The sequence below is a fragment of the Meriones unguiculatus genome, chromosome 17 (genome assembly GCF_030254825.1).
Source record: "Meriones unguiculatus strain TT.TT164.6M chromosome 17, Bangor_MerUng_6.1, whole genome shotgun sequence".
Taxonomy (NCBI): domain Eukaryota; kingdom Metazoa; phylum Chordata; class Mammalia; order Rodentia; family Muridae; genus Meriones; species Meriones unguiculatus.
In genome coordinates, this window is record NC_083364.1 from 48,436,737 (window position 1) to 48,456,231 (window position 19,495).

A 19,495-nucleotide genomic window follows, 5' to 3' on the forward strand; every position below is an offset into this window, starting at 1 on the left:
TATGCAACATATTTGACGCATTTTGTATCTATTGCCCAAAGTCTTTGTATGTGGACTTTGAGAGTGCTGTGTGCAAGTGAACAAATACAAAATCTGACACACTTCAAAGCTATTAAAGTATCAAGATTATTCATTGTCACAATGAATGCACTGAAGAATTGTAAATAGAGAATACGAAAGCCTTTTTCACCAGACAACTAGAAGCCTGCATCTTACCTGTACAGAGTGGCGCTCCGGATGGGCAAGAGGGCGTCATAGACAGTCAGGGAGTCGGTGATACAGTTGTCAGCTTCCAGCTGGATGGCCTCGATTGAGAGACGAATCAGATAACCTACTACAGCCACCAGCTTGAAGTGACACATTAGCTGTCCTGAGGTTGCAGAAATTTCCAGAGGGTAGCGGAGGGCCAGGTGATCTGCATAGAAGTGCTGGGAGCAGCCTTTGTCTGTGGAGAAGGACCCTTCCTTAGTCTCTGCCCCTGTTTCTCTCCCTCCTCTCCCCCTTTCCTCTGTCTTGCTCTCTCTCTTCCTCTCCCTCCTCTCAAGGCATGACCTCTCTAGAAATCTCTATAGCAGAGTAGTGTTGTCATATGGAGGACATCTGTTTTCCCCGCCAGTCTAAGCTCCATGATCCTCTCTTTGGTGACAGAACCTATTACTTTGAGAAACTGCCTCTACTTCGTCCATAGTTTAGTTGGGGTTAAATTTACCTCTGATTCTATAATCTGACACATGACCAGACTGGCCAAACAGTGGAAGAAGTTGGTTTGGAATGGTTACATCAGCCAATCTGCAAAATGGGATTCCGTTCAGGAGTGCTACAAAAACTTTCATGAAGTCTGTGTGCAGGAGTTGTCCACTATGTCTGAGGAAATGATCAAGCCTAAGCTTTGATTTGCTACCATAACAGAAGAAACACTTGAGAACTAAGTCTGTACATAAGAAAGTAGAAATATTGATTCCTGTCAACATTTCATTTTATAACTTGGTTTCAACCATGCCTGAAGCCACCATAGTCCATATTTTCCTCAGCTACTTAATAAGTACACCAATCAAGTTGTTTTTGTGCTAAAGGCACTTACATTGCTGTCACTTGCAACTAAAAGAACATTAAAAATCACATACTTTTTTTTAAAATAAGCAATCTGAGGGGTCCACTAATGAGGGGTAAAGGAGAAATTTGTGAATTTACCAGATCCTATGGTTGAAGAGTAATCTGACCGGAGCCCCGCTGCATTGAAACAATATAGAAAAAAAGACTGTTAGTTCCAGAAACTTGTTTGTTTAGAAAATTGTTCTCAGTCCTTCTTTAAAATAATCACACACATCTGGTATGGGTTGTACTCCATAATAGCCCAGTGAGAAGCAGAGTTATCTAAGTATTTCATGATTAAATAGGAGAGCCAGGAGATGACAGCCATTGAAACTAAGGATCTATGAGAATTCAAGGTACTATTTTATTTGCTTCTATGAATTCATAGCAACAAATTTTTAACAATCCATGGCTTAGAAAGCAACTATGTGTATAATAGTAATTAGTTCTATGACTGAAATAGTAAATATAGTATGAAATTTTTCACCAGAGATCTTTCATTCATTCAATCAAATATCAGCCTCCTGCTGTATAGCCAGTATATTTGTGTGTATATATTACACAGGCAAAACTTGTATCAAAAGAGAAAGATACAGACATTTTGGGTAACACAATGTTCCGCTGTCAAGAAAAATGGTGACACTGTGTTTCTGTGTGATAAGGCACAGCCTGTTTGGAAGCATTGGTGTAGGCAAAGCATTAGGGAATAGGGCTGGGGAGACAGATTTCAAATGTTGGCCTCTCATGAAATAGTAAGAAGCATCTAACCAGCTTCTAATTAACCACAGAGCTAAAAATAAAAAATAAATAAATAAATAAATAATGACAATACAATGCTTACATACTGTTCTCCTTAGCTCAATAAGGCAAAGAAGATAGTAATGTGTGATTAGCTGTTTTCACTCTGTCCAAACACACATCTTAGTTCTTAGGCCATGTGTTTGTCCTGCTATAAGCTACTGCAATATGATCTTCCACAAATGACACTAGACCTATAGGGGCCAAAAGCAGGCATCTGACCCATTAGCCTGAACATGACTTGGGTGTATGATGTAACTTTTACGGTATGTATTTTCCATATTAGATACACATGTGCAAAGGCCTCAAGAGGTTTCACATCTGTGGGCCCGTTTTCACACACAAAAGTCTGTGTCACCTTGACTTCACATTAACCTCAAAAGTCTAAATAAGCAAAGACTCAGGAAGCACCAAAGTGGCTTAGCAGGTGAAGGCTCTTGATGTCAATCTTAACAACCTGAAATTGATCCTTCCAGGACAGGAGGAGAGAATCAGCCCACAAGATGAGCTCTAACCGACACATATGTGCCATGCTGTGGTATGTACAGATGCACACACAATTTAAGATGTAATTCTAATAAAAGATTTTTGACAGCCAGTTCTCCTGTTCCCTTTCTGCGTTCTCACCTCATCTCTTCAAGCTCTGCAGAACTTGCCTGCCATTGAACACTCATGACCTTTCTTCTATTCTCTTTCTTTACTTTGCCTCGGTAAACCTTCTAATCATTGCCACTTTGTCCGGAGTCCTAAATTAAACTTTCAGTCTCCAGTCACAGCAATACGAAAAAAGGAAAGATAAGCTAAACCTCAGTAAAATTCTTCTATTCTAGATATTTCTGCCTTAGGGACTTAGTCTGAAGGTGCCTCAGCTTCATAAACACACAAAGGAACACACTTTAATAAATATGATTTTGTATGTGTTCACAATTCTGCTCTCCAACCATATTGTGTTTAACATTTACAAATTCCCTTCACCAGTGATAATGTTCAGCTAACCCCCTGTCCCAGGATGGGAGAAGAGCCGCTCCTACAAGGTTAACTCTGATAGTGAGCATCTCAGAAGTGATGTTGAAGGAATGCTTAAAAGGGAATTACCCAACAGTCACCATTTAGTACCACAGAGTCCATGTCCACAGCCAGACCCTGCAAGCTCCCCACAGAGGTGCGGTTTATGATGCTTGTTTGGATGGAGTCCTTCAAGATGGCCGCCACACAGTCCTCACAGAAGATGTGGCCCTTGGCGTGTGGCATGACGAACACGATCCAAAAGTGGACCAGAAGACCGCCCTTGTTGTTACTACTATAGTGGGCGGGAAAAAGGGAGAAAAAGAGTGTAGCTTAGAAAATACACATTGCCAGGAAAGGAGAAACTGACAGATACAAGGACACTGAGCACATCCTTCAGATGAACCAAATGCCCTTCCGTAGGTTGTCTTTGGTCCTGCTCTAAGGATTGGAAAGAGAAGGAGTCATGCTATGTGTGGGTTCTTGTTGTTGTTGTTGTTTGGTTTGGTTTGGTTTGGTTTTTTTGTTTGTTTGTTTGTTTGTTTTGAGACAGGGTTTCTCTGTGTAGCCTTGGCTGTCCTGAACTCGCTTTATAGACCAAGCTGGTCTCAAACAGAGACCCGCCTTTCTCTGCCTCCCTGAGTGCTGGGGTTACAGGTATGAACCACTGCGCTGAGCACTATGTGTGTTCTAATCACTGTGTTGGGTTCACATCCGGAAGCGTTACTGCGTACAGCTGCATCTGCGCAGAGATTCTTCTAAGGGCATCAACCAGTAAGGTCTGCAGATAATGGCAGTTCAGTTCTGTATCTTGGCATGTCTCCACACAGTGTTAAATCCGCCTTTTCCAATGAACCTGCTGACATTCTAGGTCTGCAGATGAGAAAACTAAGGACAACCATAGCTCAGAAACACACAGCTCGAACCAAGTGGAGCTAGAAAGCAGAGTCCAGTGCTCTTTTCAAGCTGATCCCAGCATCCGCATAGAAACATACGGTGGTGCTTCTGTAGCAAATAACTTTGGAAATGGAAGTGAAAGAACATAAACGTATCGGTTCCCTCCAAGGTTTCTCAGTAACTTCACTATGCCCTTGGAGGAGGGGGCTTATGAGTCCCTGCAGCTATACTGGGGGGTATGGGAGAAACGTGATTATACTGCAGGGAGACGATTTTCCCTAAGATATTATTTTACAGAGGGATTTTTCTTCTTCTTCTCAGACAATCTCGAGTGGCCAGTTTTTCGCTGAACATATTTTGAAAAGTAGTGGCCTCTGCCTTATCCTTCTCTCCACCAGCTACCCACCATGGCAGCCGTGTTCATGACCATAATTCTCCAAAGTCTCTGAAACTGGGATCCCATCTGGGTGGAGAAAGGCAGACTTGTGACAGCTTGGCAGACAGTTGGGTCATTAGTTTTGCTGACGGGGTGTTCTCCACCAACAAAATATTTCTGAGTGGGATGAATCTCAGTCCTTGTGAGACCTTAAGCAGAGGTTATAGCAAAGATGGTGAGAATCCCAGAGCAAAGGACATATCTTACCTGACGTCTGCAACCACAGACTGCTTATAAAATTTGGAGAAAGCAGATGTCGTATAAACGAGGTTTACCTGAAAATAGAGAGATTATCTTAATTCTTCCAAACTTGGTTTTCTTGGGGCCACATGCCAACAGCTAGTAGTGGGGAAAGCAGGCCTCAAACTGAAGGCTTCTAATTCCAAACTCAAACATTATCTCTAGAATTTAATTAAGTCATTACTTCTGAGTCAATTCATAGAGCAATTCTATTCTGCTACAAAGAGTTGTCAGTTACTATTATTTTTTATGTCTTTAAAGTCTGTCATCGAGTTTAACTCCTGCCTTCTTCCCATTCCTAACATTACTTTTCTCCTTAGTTAACAAATCAAATTCAAATTTTTTCCATGGTATCAGATCTGCAGATTTCCAAGGACAAATTCCAATACTAGCCACAAGGTGGCGCGTGGTGCCCACAACCCAGCCAACTGGTCCAAAACCTGGTAATTGGCTCTCAAAGGAGACCATTTTCAATAAAAACACCCTCTTTGCCCTCACCAAGCTTTCCTAAAGCTAAACTCATTCTATTCTCCAACTCTAAAAGAAAAAAACACCCACCCAAATGCTCAAATCTTAAAAGTTCCGTAAGACTGTGGAAAAGACTGTGAAGAATGATTGTAACCATGCAACACACACACACACACACACACACACACACACACAAATATTGCCTAATTGGTGTTCAATCCTGGTACTCAAGGAGGCAGAGGCAGGAGGATCTCTGTGAGTTCGAGGCCAGCCATGTCTACAAATCGAGTTCAGGTCAGCCAAGGCTACACAGAGAAAACCTGACTCGAAAGAATGCAAAGAAAGAACAAGAGAGAGAGAAAAAAAATGCTCAAGTATAAAACAAGGAAATTTCCTCAACCATGTTCATAGCAGCTTTATTCATAACAGCCAGAATCTGGAAACAACCCAGATGTCCTTCAACCAAGGAATGGATACAGAAAGTGTGGTATGTTTACCCAACGGAATACTACTCAGCAATTAAAAACAAGGAAATCATGAAATTTGCAGGCACATGGTGGGAACTAGAAAAGATCATCCTGAGTGAGGTATCCCAGAAGCAGAAAGACACACATGGTTTACACTCACTTATAAGTGGATATTAGATATATAATATAGTATAAACATTCTAAAATCTGTACACCTAAAGAAACTAAGCAAGAAGGAGGACCCTGGGTAAGGTGATCAATCCTCACTTACAAAGGCAAATGGGATGGACATCAGAAGAGGGAGAAAACAGGGAACAGGACAGGAGCCTACCACAGAGGGTCTCTGAAAGACTACCCAGCAAGGTATCAAAACAGATGCTGATAATCATAGCCAAACTTTGGGCAGAGTGCAGGGAATCTTATGAAAGGAGGGGGAGATAGAAATACCTGGAGGGGACAGGAGCTCCACAAGGAGAGCAACAGAACCAAAAAAATTCTGGGCCCAGGGGTCTTTTCTGAGACTGATACTCCAACCAAGGACTATGCATGGAGATAACCTAGAACCCTTGCACAGGTGTAGCCCATGGCAGCTCAGTCTCAAAGTGGGTTCCCTAGTGAAGGGAACAGGGGCTGTCTCTGACATGAGCTCTATGGCTTGCTCTTTGATCACCTCCCCCTGATGGGAGAACAGCCTTACCAGGCCACAGAGGAAGACTATGAAAGACAGTCCTGATGAGACCTGATAAGCTAGGGTCAGATAAAAGGGGAGAAGGACCTTCATTATCAGTGGACTTGGGAGGAGATGAGGGAGGATGAGATTGGGAAGGGGCAAGGGAGGGGGCTACAGCTGGGCTTCAAAGTGAATAAATGGTAATTAATTAAAAATAAATAAATAAAGATTAAAAAAAAAAAGAAATCATCTAAACCTGCTGGGCTTCCATTGGTTTGGCTTGGTTTCTCCCTGCCTACCTGGTAGGCATAATTTGAGGCATAACTGGTACACCTATATGCAAGGTGAAGGATTTACTTCTGTAGTTGCTGGCAGCCAGTGAGAAGTTACCTAACCACTGCCGTCCTTCTCAAAACCCCTCCTCATTTTTCACCCTCTGCATTGTTGCAAGAGTCCAAATTAGCAAAAACCTTGCCCTATGCTGCGAGCCCTGAATGGATGTTTTTTGTTTTTTTCTAGATGCTTTTAGGCAATCAACTGAAAGAGAAATCAGAGATATGCATAATTTATGACAGTTTTGATTTTGTATTATGCATAATGTTAAAAAAAAAAAAACAACCCTGGAGAACAGCTTAAGCATCCAACAAAAAGGGATTTGTTAACTTTGAGACTGTTAATACTTGCTTTTAAAAGAATATTTGCTTGCATAAGAAACATGAAATGCAAACGTTAAGAGAAAAATATCACACCCTAAGAGCAGATGCTAATACTCCAATATTTCAGGGCTCTCATGTCCTTGCAGGCCGGAATCAGAGCTTTGTCTCTGAAAATGGTATTGAGAAGCTGATGATCTTTTTAAATATTTTTTTGAATTTTAGTAATTTTTATACTATTTATTATTTGAATAAAAAGCACATTTTTTAAAGTGAAGAGATGGCTAGTGCCATGCTGAAATAAATATGTAGAAAGTAATCAGTATGTTTGAACTTCAGAACTGGATAATATTTTAAAGATCACATGGTATTTCTTTATTCCACAGAGAAGAATAGAAGTTGAAAGAGCCACCTTAATGAATGTGATTGTATCTTTCGGTGAAGACAGACTAACTAGAAGGAGGAAATGCGACTATGCTTGAAAGCACATATGGACTAAATTTTGTGTTGCTCTCTGACAGCTTTCTTTTTGTACCACTGAGCCAGGACGCTGAGGAAGCCCCTGAACCCATAGCCTGAGCAGGCTCCTCCCTCCTGCTCCTGCACCGTCATCCTCACCACTTGCTGTACTGTCTTTGCCACGGAGAGAAATTCCCTGGACTCCTTCTGCCGGTACTCAGGAAGAAACTCAATGTTGGTGATGCGGAACATCCCAACAAAATAAAAGGCGTCTTTGCTCTCTGTCTTACCTGAAAAAAAAAAAAAAAAAAAAAAAAAAAAAAAAAAAAAAAAAACAAGAGAGAAGGCAATGAGGAGGTTGGACAGCTGAGCATGATGCACATTGGTAGGAGTCTCCTAAAATAATTTCATCTTAGGCAGATACATCGTAACCTGTCAAACTCAAAATGGACTTAGTGGTGTCTTTCCAACAGCAACAAATCACCACAGTTCCTAACACACTCTATTCATTTTATCTGTCACTGGTAACTACTTAAAAGGAAGACTTATAGGTGAAAGCTACATTTCTTGAGTTTTATTGTAGCGTCTCTAGAGGGTTAAGACATACACAATTTTCGTGAGTTGCATATCGGAAAGCTGTGAGGTGGTCAGAAGTATGTGCCATCACAGTCTGGGGTACAGTTAGCATGATGGGGAAAGAGAGAAGAAGCCCCCTGACTCTTCGGAGCATCTGCTGAGCTCCTGGCTGACTTGTGTGCCTAATGCCCAGTGGCGAGGCCACGCTTCCGTTCTGCACAACACGTGGAGCAGCTATCCTCACTAGTGTGGCCTTCGGCTCAGCACGGGCTCACTTCTACTCAAATCTGGGAACTGTAAGGCTAGGTTTCTTGACATGCACTTTGCTGACAGATGAACAGAGACAGGGCTGGTTGCATCTGCATGGACTCGGGGTCCAGGAAAAAGAGGAAGTAGCTTGGGGAATTGGAATCGTCGCTCTTGCATCCCCTCACAATACTGGGGGTTGAACATGTGCTAGGCAAGCACTATATATAGGACCGCACCACAGTTCTCCTCTTCCTTTCCAAGGCCTCTCTCCTCTCCAGCAGCTTCCGTGGATATTCTTCACTCTTTAAGTATTTTTTTCTTACACAAATATTTGCTGGAATGCTGGGAATCAAGCTCACGACCTTGCCCATGAGATTCAGGGACTCTCCACTGAGCATCCATTGGTCTTTCAAGACCATCTCACAAGGCCAGTCCAAGTCCTTAAACTCCAGGTCTCCCTGCCTCTGTCTCTCAAGTACTGGCATTGCAGTCATGTGCTGCCACAACAGACCTCCATCCCCGTTGGAGCAGCCCTCTCAAGCTCTCTGAGGGAGTGCAGAGGAAACCACTGTCTTACCTCAACTCCTGATATAATAAACACTTGGCTTACCTTTGGACCTCAAGACATTTGGTGAGGAAGAATAACAGAATGCAGTAGCAGAAACAGAGATGGAAAATATCCCCTTGCTGGCACAAGGCCTACCATCAGGTGAGGCTAAACAAAAGATGGTTGGATTTAAAAGATGGGACTACACGAATGACAGAATCAACCCTCTTATAGGGTCTATTTGGGGTCACTTAGGCCAAAGCAAAGAAGTGATTCTGTGAAAGGATGAGGAACACAGGGTAAAGGCAGAAAGCCTGTTTGGGAGGACTTTTGGGGGGTCTTTAGTTTGTTGGTGTTTGATAATTATTGGGTTCTTGACCTTGGGATATCATCTTCCCTCATTCTTATCTCACTAAATCTCATACTTAAAACTAGTAATTGCTTTTGGAGACACTTTTAATATATTTGTTTGTTTGCTTGTTTGCTTAATTTTGAAAAATCTCACACATCCCTTCTCTGATCAGAAGGGTCAGAATAGCAGCAATGCAAAGATGATCAATTTAACATTAAATCCAGTTATATTTACTTAATTCTTCTAGCTCAGCCCAGGGCACAAGACCCTGGCTTGGCTACCTTGCTTCTTAAGGCTAACCTCTATGATCAAACTGTATATGTCAAAACTAACCTGTTTTCTATTAAATAATTCTTACTTATCAAACATTTTTTTTTTTTTTTTTGCTGGTGTTCCCTACTGCTCTGTTTCCATTCAATGATCCTCTCGGTTTTCATACAAGTAACCAACTTCTTTATAATGTTTTTCCAAAACTTTAATTATAGGGTATTTCGAATATGTCAGTTGGGGTACGAGGAAACCATGAGATATATGTGCTCTGTGTTCATGTGAGATGTGTTGCCCATTTTTTTAACTTGTCCTGCCAGTCTATAATCTCCTTGGACTCAGAAATGCTATCTGATTTATCAGTCCATCTTATGCCTATCACAGAGGTCAGCTCACGTTGGCACTTCCACAATTTATCAAGTGAACTTCAAGGAGCCCATTCTGAAGGCATTTTCTCAATTTCATCTCAAGCTCCATTGGGTGCTCCTCTCCAATAACTACAAAATAATCACTTAAGGATGTAAACATAACCAAAATCCTTCTTCGGGAAACCATTTTGTGGGCTTTTCAAAAGTAGAAAAAGCATCAGTAAGTATTCTGAAGATTGCCTTAGTATTAGACCATGCCAAACAAATTATTGAGGATCGATGAATAAGGATAAGTGCATGACCAAGACTATTCATTGATTCTTTGCCTAGAAATTCTCTTGCCTTACAGTCACACTTTAATATCCTTGAGAGCAGATCTAGGCAAGCTGCTTCTCTACTCATAGCATTTCTGATGTCAAATGGGTGGGTTTTATCTCCTCACTGACCTACTCTCCAATTATCTGCAGATAGAAATGAGTATCCAATGACTCCATGTAACTATACAGAGGTACTGCATCATACTGAGAACGATGCCCTGGCCTCAGGTGCCAACTATAAGGAGTGTACCTCCAAGCAATCCACGCTGCTTCTACATATCAGACACCTTCATAACCCCTTCAGTTGTGATGATTCATTACAATAGTTCAGACATTTTGTTACTTACACATTATTCAGAGTTTATGACAAGTGACATTGAAAAGAACACAGATGAACCCTAGGGTGAATCTCTTTATCAGGGTGAAGCCAGGTGTGCCCCAGCCTACAAGCTTCTGTCCCTGTGGGGCTAGGACGTAGCGCCTCCCAGCAAACTCACCAATGGAGAAGTGCTCTGAACCCTGATTTGTGTGTATTTTAATGGATGTCCTCTTATTAAGGGGTGATTGACTAAATCACTAACCGCTGAAGATTGAACTGGATCTCTAACCTCTCTCTCTTCTTTCCAGTACAGCATAGAATGGAAAGATACAGCCTGTCAATGACTGGTTGGTTCCTCTGTCTTTTTAGGCACTTCTAGAGACCAATCATCTCATCAATATTACAAAACCAAAAAAACAAAAAAAAAAACCCCAATATTCTTAGAAGCTCCATCTACTATCCTTTAGGAAGTTATAAGAATATCAGAAACCATGGGCTGAGACTACATTTATGTATTCTGCTTATGTGCTATTAAGTGTTTTTCATATCAAATGTTTTATACACATGAGGATGCCAAAGCAAGTAAGCCAACGATATAGTTACCAGGCTGAATTAGTAAGGTCTGTGTAAAAAAAGAGCCTAGTTGTCACATGTGCTGCAAAGATTAATCAAATTGACAAAAGCAGTCACAGGGGCAAAAAACATTACTGGGAGACAAAGATGTTTCTATGAAAGGGGGCTCAGGGAGGCAGAAATTTCACGTTGCCTAGTAACAGGCTGTGGGAGTAATTCGGAAATGAAACAGCTTAGTGTTTCATTCATTTTTTAAAAGCTACAAGTGCATTCCATTTATGAGTGAGTCAACTCCCCCTGGGCATCCTCTTCAGCTCCTGCTCCCCATCCCTCATGCCTCTTCCTCCTTTTGTCCACCCATGGGAAGAAAGTGATGGTGATAAAGAAGAAATGGCAGATAATTCTGCTGGCTTTCCCCTTAAACTCTCAGCTCCATTTTCTGAAACCGTGTGTCTGTCTGGGAATGAGGGCAGTTCTACCAGAAGAGTCCAGAGACTGGTTAGGCCTGCTGCTTCACACAGTACTCACCCACCCTCAAAAGAATGTGGAATTCAACTTACTGATATAGAGCCACAGAAGTGTCCAGGCTGTGACTGCCAGGATGAATAAAAACACTGTGAAGAGAATGATCTTATTTTGAACATTCCAAAAGGGAACTCTCTTCTTGGGCTGCTTGCGGGGCCGGGGTCTGCCAATGGGTTTTCGGGGTGATCTTCTTCCTGGTGACTTCCCTGGGACACTGACCACCTGAATGGAGATGTTGGATATCTTTTCAAAGAAAAGACAAATTATTGATTAGAGGTAATCCCAAGCGTAAGAGCAGCGCCTCATGCAAGAAACATTGGTGTTAAAAGGCCTGTCAGTCAAGCTATCTGTGTGAGTGCAGTAAGTGGTTTCCAGTCAGTTACAATTTGAAGCGCAGACAAATCTAGACATTAGAGGCAGGCAAAATAGTTCAGTGAATAAAGATACTTGCTACCAAGCTTCAGGACCTGAGGTTGATTCTCCTAAACCAGTGGGTCTCAACCTTCCAAAGGCTGCAACCTAAGGAACTATATTAAACAATAAAATTATTTTTGTCGCTACTTCATAATTGATTTTACTACTGTTGTGAATTGTAATGTAAATAAATATTTGTGTTTCCTGATGGCCTTAGGCCACCCCTGTGAAATGGTCATTGGACCCCAAAAAGGTTGTGACCAATGCATTGAGGACCATGGCACTAAGCCCACAAAAGTGGAAGGAGAGTAATTCCTGAGAGTTATCCTCTGACCACAGACATACACGCACACACATGTACACTCTCTCTCTCTCTCTCTCTCTCTCTCTCTCTCTCTCTCTCTCTCTCACACACACACACACACACACACACACACATTCTTTTAAAAGTGGGAAGAGAAGAAAGTAGATGGTGTACCAGCCACAGGGAACCCTTCCCAGACCCTTTCATCAGAATTTCATCCCTATTGAATGACTCTACGGAGCAGAGATCTGACTACATGGAGCCAAACAGACAAAGGGTTCTGAAGGTTGGCAAGCTAGAAGAAGAAGAGGATTGTGGTATGCAGATGCCTAGGTTGACACTACCTTCTTTGTATATTTCTTTGGGAATGTTTGTTTTTAACTTGAGTTTCAGAAGGGATTGGGAGTGGGGGACATTTGTTTCATGTTATAAGATCTTACTTTGTAGGTCAAGCTGCCCCTGAACTCACCATTCCCCTGCCTCAGGGTCCTAGATGTCAGGATTACATGAATGCACTACCATGCCAAGGTGCTTGTTGCTTTTAAATGCTTGTGTTATTCTGTTTTTCTCTTATACTCTTATTATTTCTCTCTGGTGGCAAAATTGAAAATAAGAATACAAGAGAGTTTCTCACAGAAATTACTGATTTCCTCATTGTAACATCCTGACTGCTGCTGGACTAGGGGGAAAAACTAAAGAGGGGTGATGATTTTTTTTTTGCTTGCCTAGAGGCTAAGATGTCAACACAGTTGTTTTGTCATTGACAGTCACTAAACTGATTGGTGAGTCAGTTTCCCAATCATAAATAAAAGAATAATTTTAAGTTAAAGCAAGAAGTGAAGTATATGACTCATTACCTGCTAAAAGTGTTGGTATATGTGCATTCTGTTGCGTAAAAGGAGGCAAAATACACTATTAAACTGTTTCCTTCCTCCTCTTGGTTTCTCCTCCACCTTCTGTCATTTGATGCTGTCGATTCTTTAATAATGCGTGTGAGAGTTTAGCTTCTTAGACAAAAAGAATCATACATGTCAGGGTAACTAAATGCCAGTGATGAAATGACTTTTAAACACACATTCTTTTAAAGGCAGCCATCCAGAAAAGAAAATAATAATAAAGAAGTAATCTCCCGGTAGCTCTGTTATAGTTTTCTCATCCTCTCGCCCACCTTCCTCATTCTTTCCTTCAAAACCCCATGTCTTCCAGTCTTTAATCCTGCCAATTAATTGGGATAATATGGGGCCAAGTACACTTTGCATTATTCATGATGCCCTCATTCTTTTTTGCCAAACATCCTTGTCAACACTTGGAATGAAAAGCCGCTTGTATCTCTCCTGGTGAAACTGAACCAGAGAGACTTCATTTAATGTGGTTTCTTGAAGTGGTGAGTTTGTTCTTTTGGAAAGAAAATAAACCACTGTAGGATGGGTTAGGTGTGGTGTCGAGCTACTTTTAAGCATAACTCCAAAGGATTTAAAAAACTGTACAGAAATGCCAACACACATACAATACCGAGGCTCAAGCCAGATCTGTAAGTACCAGAACACATTATAGGCAGTTTCAGCTAGCGCTACTGATTAAATTTTAAAGTGGAATTTACGTAGCGATCAGTACAATTCCCCTGGAGTTTTCTAAAAACAGTACTAATCAATTACCAACCACAGTCCTTTAAAACAAAGCTCATGTTGACAAAATCCATTAATTACTGTAAAAAAAATTAAGTGTTTATTTTTGCCTTTTTTGGCATACGTGTGGATTTATTTCGCTAACAGTACACAGTGTTTAGATGAGACGGAGGGCTTCTCGCCCTGTACTTACTTTGAGGTCTGAGGACTTGCAGTTAGTGTCACCATTTTCTTTGTCCATTTTCAGGCTTCTGTGTTTGACCATGTAGGGGTGTCTGCGGGCCAGTGTTCACTCACTTCCTCACATACTCGCTTGAGAAGAACTGAGAGACAGTCACTGTGTTCAGCTAGCTTACAGGGGAATGGAGTCAGCTTACCTCCCCGGGTCCAGTTCAGAAACTGAAGCTGTCTCCTTACTTCACTGTAAAGTTAAAGGGACCTAGCACTCAGCGTTTCCCCAACAATGAAAGATTTCTGAATGTAAATTTATGATGAACCAAGGGCTCGGTTTCCTACCAGACACTCAATCCAACAGCCCAAACATATTGATAAATGTCACTAATATTGAGTTAAGCAAACATACAGTTTCCTATTGTCCTCTCTGTGTCCTCATCTTAAAAGTAACTTCAGAATGTTCCTCCTTTGCTCTTTTTGTCTGTCTTCCTTGAGCCTTTCTAGGTCCCTAAGACCAGTCTCCTTTGTTCAGACTATCAGCAGATTTATTCTATTTATGTCACAATGTCTTTACTGATTGTACACTTGAAAAAGGAAGCAATTAACCTGGGTAGGGAAACACACTTCTCAATCCTAGAACATGGGAGATAGAAACGGAAGGATCAAAGTTTGAAGATATCCTCAACTACATATAGAGACCCTATTTCCAAAGAAAGACAAAAAAAAAAGTGATTAAGTTGCTGCCTGGTTAGTATCTCTTCAATGCTCTTAAAATCCTTTCTAGTACTGCCCTAGGCTCTCCAACTCTTAGAAATCTTCTGCCCATCAGTGTTTTCTCTCTCTACCTTTAGTCTGGGATCCTAAGAAGACCCAGGAGACTTTCCTATGTGAATCTCCTCCCATCTCTCCCTTAGCAATCTAAATCAGATCCAAGAAGAGGAAGAACAATCCTGGAAGATACAGTCAGAATCCCTTTTCTTGCTGGGGAAACTCAGACAAGTTAACACATCTTTCTCTGAGACATCTGGGAATCAATTGTATGCTTTAGGTTTTATAATTTAAAATAAGTTTTTAAATTAACTTTTTTAAATGGTTAACTCTGCTGAATTCTGCTAGTTCTAGAACAATGGAGCCCATATTCCTTATTTTACCCATTAATATGAGTACCATACTTGTACCAAGCAGTGCTCTCTAGGCAGTGGTCCCTAGTGAAGACTCTATCTGACTCATGTTTAATCAGGCTCCTCTGAGCTTTCTTTGTAACTAGACTGTTGGTATAATATTCTTGTGGAATATTTACCCTTGTTTATTCAAATGCCAATTTCTCTACCCCACTATCTGGTTTCAATCCAGACATTGCATTGTGGTGTTTATTCTAAGCATCACCTGTCCCAAGTGTGTATAAACATGCCACCATTTGTTCTCTGTAATTGTCAATTAAACAACCAGTCAGTTCTGTGCAATGGAGAGAATAGGGTGGGACATCCTGGTCTAGAGGAGAGGAGAAGGAAGCGAGTGGGAGGAGGTTGAAGAACAGAGATTGGCAGGACAGGACTTGGAACCATGAGGAAGGATGAACCGGACCTAAGATATGACTAAAAGCAAGTATAATGTGGGAAATCTGAATGGTAGGAAACTATGTGGGCTTAGAGGCTTAGAGCCCAGCATTGTGCTCTAGGTTAATTAAATAAATCCTAGTCTCTGTGTGGTGATTTGGTTATACAGCTGGTTTAGTAAAAGATAAATCAATAATAAATATTAATAATCCATATAGACCTTGTCCTTGGACCCTTTCCTCAGCTGGTCTATCCCAGTTATTGAAAGAGACCTGCTAAGGTGATTCAATGGAAATCCCCATATGCTTGATGTATGACCACTTTTGACACTTAGTCACGTTCGTTCTCTACACTTAGGTAAGTCTTAGCCTGCCTTGAGAAAGAATCCTGTTAGGTCAATCGTCAGAGATTCCCCTTTACTGCTGATGCATTTTCCATCTTTTTAACCCTATCTACTTATTGGCTCTAAGTACTTAACTGTCTTTTCTATGTCTGCAATTGAGCTGAGTTCTATGCTGGTCTTTTTCCCTTGTTGAAATGATGTCCAATAAAGTCAGTCTTTATAGCCTGTAATGAGTTCCTCCTTGCTGTGACTTGAATGAAAAAATGTCCTCCAGAGGCTCAGGTATTTGAATGCCTGGTTGGCGGTGCTGTTTGAGGAGGTATGGAACCTTTAGGAGTTAGAGCCTCACTGAAGGAATTGTTTCACTGGTGGCAGGGAGGGCTTTGAGAGCTTACAGCCTTGCCTCATTTCTACTTTGCTCACTCTGCTTCATGTTTGGGGCTGAAGAAGCTGTCTCTTGGTTTCCTGCTCTAGCCACAAAACTGCCATGCCTTCCATGCCTTTATGGGCTCTCCCTGTGGAACTGTAATCTAAAAGGAACTCTCTTCTGCACAGTGTTTTACCACAGCAATATGAAAACCACGAACACCCTGCTTTTTCTCTCTGATGTGACCAAGGGGGAGAAGGAGCAGCCAGATAATATGATGCTGCATTATATGTGCCAAAGGTAAAAAATATAGCCAACCGTGGGTTGGCTGCTATTTCATCATCACTCTATCAATTGCCCAGATCAAAGGTAAGCTGCTGAATCATTACAGCTAACTTGGCTCTGGGTGCTTGTCTTCATTTACTCCTGAAGGACTGCACAGTCCCGGATTTAAACAGAAGATCCAGAACAATCATAGAGATAGTGACTGGAAAGACAAGGAAAGAAACTTAAATGATTTCACTTCTATCTTCCATGTGATGACTCGGTGTTAATTTGTATTTAAACTTCAATACATTCATGTAGGCACTGAGCTATCATGTAGGCATTATGCTTTTATATGTAATAGTTCGTGAGCAATATTTATTTTTGTTAACATCATAATCTAAACAGAGCTGAATAAAAAAAATCCCATTTTTTTCATAGCCATTACTGATCCATTGAATTCAGTGATTTTTTTCCACCAAAGATAATTTCATTTTATAGAGATACATCTACAAAACACTCCCCACTCCTAAGCCTCAAGGAACATTGTGGAAAGTGGGGCAGAAAGATTGTTAAGAGCCAGAAGACCAGAGAGTTTGTTGTGAGAGTGTGTCTCCTAGTAATACCAGAAGCTACACCTGGACAACCTCGACAGCATGACTGCCCAAACACGAATGCCAAATGACATCTGGAAAGCCCATAAGGCCTCAAATCTACACAAAAACTACAGGCATCTGAGTAAAGCCAGGAAAGGCAGAGGTGGTTTCCCCTTCCCCAGGAAAGGCCACACTGATCAGTTGTCCAGTGCCAAACAGTCAGTCCTAAAAACTACATACAGTAACATTATATGGACTCAACAGGTTATGTTTAGAAATATACAAATGCATATATGCATATAATAACAATTAATTTCTAAAGAAAGAGAAACTGAATTTGAAGAAGAATGAGGATGTGGTTATGGGAGGTTTATGAGGGAGCAAAGGGGAGAAGGAAATGTTTTAACTAATTTTTTTTTCCAGTTTGAGTGAACAGATATATGACAGAAACAAGTGTGGTTAAATGTTAAGGGTGGAATATAAGCATGGGTAGATTTGTTGACACTATTAATTTCTTTCAATGAGATTTTTCTTCCTAAGATGTTGGTGAAGAAATGTTCGTCTCTGGGCATGAAACACACTAGAGAGCGACAGATCTGAAAAGATGTGAAGAAAGCTGAGCTATGGGGCAGACAAGCTTAAAGGCAGCTTGGAGAGCAAGCGTTCTATGACCTCGTTACTCTTTTTACTGTTTGCTGTTACTGAGATTCTGGCAAAGAGTCCCTTAAATTCCAGAACATATCACAAAAAACAACAACAACACAGGGATCCAATGCAGGTTGGTATTCCCATTATGAGCAGCTGGAAAGACAGTCCTTGTCTGCAGTAAAGGTCCTGTGCAGGGGGAAGCAGATAGCACACAATGCTCTGGCTCCAAGAAGAAATATTTTTCCCCTGGTGTCAGTAGTGGTCATGGAGAACTTAACCTCAAAGTAAATTCAGCCTATGAAAACCTTGCGAATGTTTTAACTTTCTGCACCAAAGCTGCTACATAGCGAAGACTCAGAGATAGCTCTGAGTCATGCTTGCAGCATAAGCAAGGTTCTGAGACCTTGGCAAAGAGGCGTCCAACAGTGGGAGGTGACTCGTCCATCTTTGCCTGACTGCAGGAGAGGCCAGCTTTTCAGCAGCTGACAAGCGTGTTTCCGCTGCTTAGGCTCTGCTTCCCCCTGCTACGACAAATGCACACACAGAGACTTGCCATCTGATCTCCACTCACTGCCCAGCCCTCGGGATGGGGTGGGAATCTCAAGGTTGCTCAGGTCATCCTTAATGCTCTGTGATAAACTGATGGCTTTCCTTTCCCTCTTGACTCACAAGAAGGACTGTGATATTAAGGCATTGTGTCATAACCCATGGGTCGTTTTTTGAAAAAAATACAAAGCATCTTTGATCTGGACTACTCAGCCTCGTTAATTCGGTCTCTTCCTCTAGACGTCATCCACGCAGTAGCTGATTTGTGTGCTCAATGCTGAAAAAGAAAGCTTCCTAAAATGACACCAGCATCACTTTTTTCCCCTCACAAACAGTAGCTCTTTTTATCTGTGTGCCTCCCACCAGACTGCTCTTCAAGATCTTTCTTAGCGTGACAGCAAAGCATCTGACTGTGTCCTTCTGTTACACATACTAACAGATCCATCAAATCATGCGTTTTTCAGTCTTGATTTCTCAATCCATTCATTCATCTGCTTATACATTTATTGCATGCTGTTTGGTGACACGTGCCAAACGTTTTTAAATGATAAAATATAGCACTTTTATTTGGGTTTTGTTGTTTTTTTGTTTTGTTTTGTTTTGGTTTGGTTTTGGAGACAGGATTTCTCTGTGTAGTCCTGGCTGTCCTGCAACTCATTGTAGACCATGCTGGCCTCAAACTCAGGGATCCATCTGACCGGATTCCCCCCCCCCAGTACTGGGAGTAAAAGAATGTGCCAGCACGCATGACTTATACCACTGTTTTAAATAGCTCTCAGTGGAGGTATGTAAGCTGCTAATTACACCATAAGGCAATATGTATGATCTCAGAGATGTGAAGATTAGCTTGGACCATGGAGGAGGATGACATCAGCATCCCTCTCTCCTGGCACTGTGCTCCTCTCTGGTATCCACCACTAAGTTCATTTTACCCATGTTCTATAACCTGCTTATAGCGCTCCTGAAAACTTGGCTTTCCAGCCTACAACAATCTCTCGTTCTTTTCTGCCTCAAAAGCTATCTGGTGCATCCTACTATTTGAGATCTCAATGATAATAATTGAGCAAGCAGTACGTTATGGCAGCTCAGCATTGTCTTATTCACGAATTATCACAGCTAGCCAATCTCCAACCACACTTCAGGTTCTTTCAAGGCAATGTCCCTTTCTTATCATCTCTCGAACAATAGCCTTGATAGCAGGAAAGGAAAGAGAACCTTGATAGAATTATATTAAATCTGGAGTTTGGTTCTACCTTACCTACAAGCTAGTAGGTTAGTCTTTCACTGTTTCACGGGCACTGGCAGAAGACATAAAAGTTGGGCTTAGAAAGCAGCATGAACATCAGCTCATTTGTGTTGCTTCCTTGTTCCCCTTAAGGG

The 19,495-nt window shown here is 41.4% G+C and overlaps 1 protein-coding gene across 1 annotated transcript in view; it reads right to left on the reverse strand.

Moving 5' to 3' along the window:
* Window positions 1-14,042, reverse strand: part of Tmprss7 (transmembrane serine protease 7) — a 36,945-nt gene extending 22,903 nt beyond the window's left edge. The window contains exons 1-7 of the mRNA XM_060370486.1: window positions 13,815-14,042; window positions 11,314-11,521; window positions 7,345-7,475; window positions 4,436-4,503; window positions 2,997-3,190; window positions 1,192-1,230; window positions 217-445 (exon numbers count right to left, since the gene is read on the reverse strand). Of these exons, the coding sequence (XP_060226469.1) occupies window positions 217-445; window positions 1,192-1,230; window positions 2,997-3,190; window positions 4,436-4,503; window positions 7,345-7,475; window positions 11,314-11,521; window positions 13,815-13,886 (941 nt within the window). The 5' untranslated portion in view covers window positions 13,887-14,042. The remainder of the gene's footprint in view (window positions 1-216; window positions 446-1,191; window positions 1,231-2,996; window positions 3,191-4,435; window positions 4,504-7,344; window positions 7,476-11,313; window positions 11,522-13,814) is intronic.
* Window positions 14,043-19,495: the final 5,453 nt, after the last annotated feature.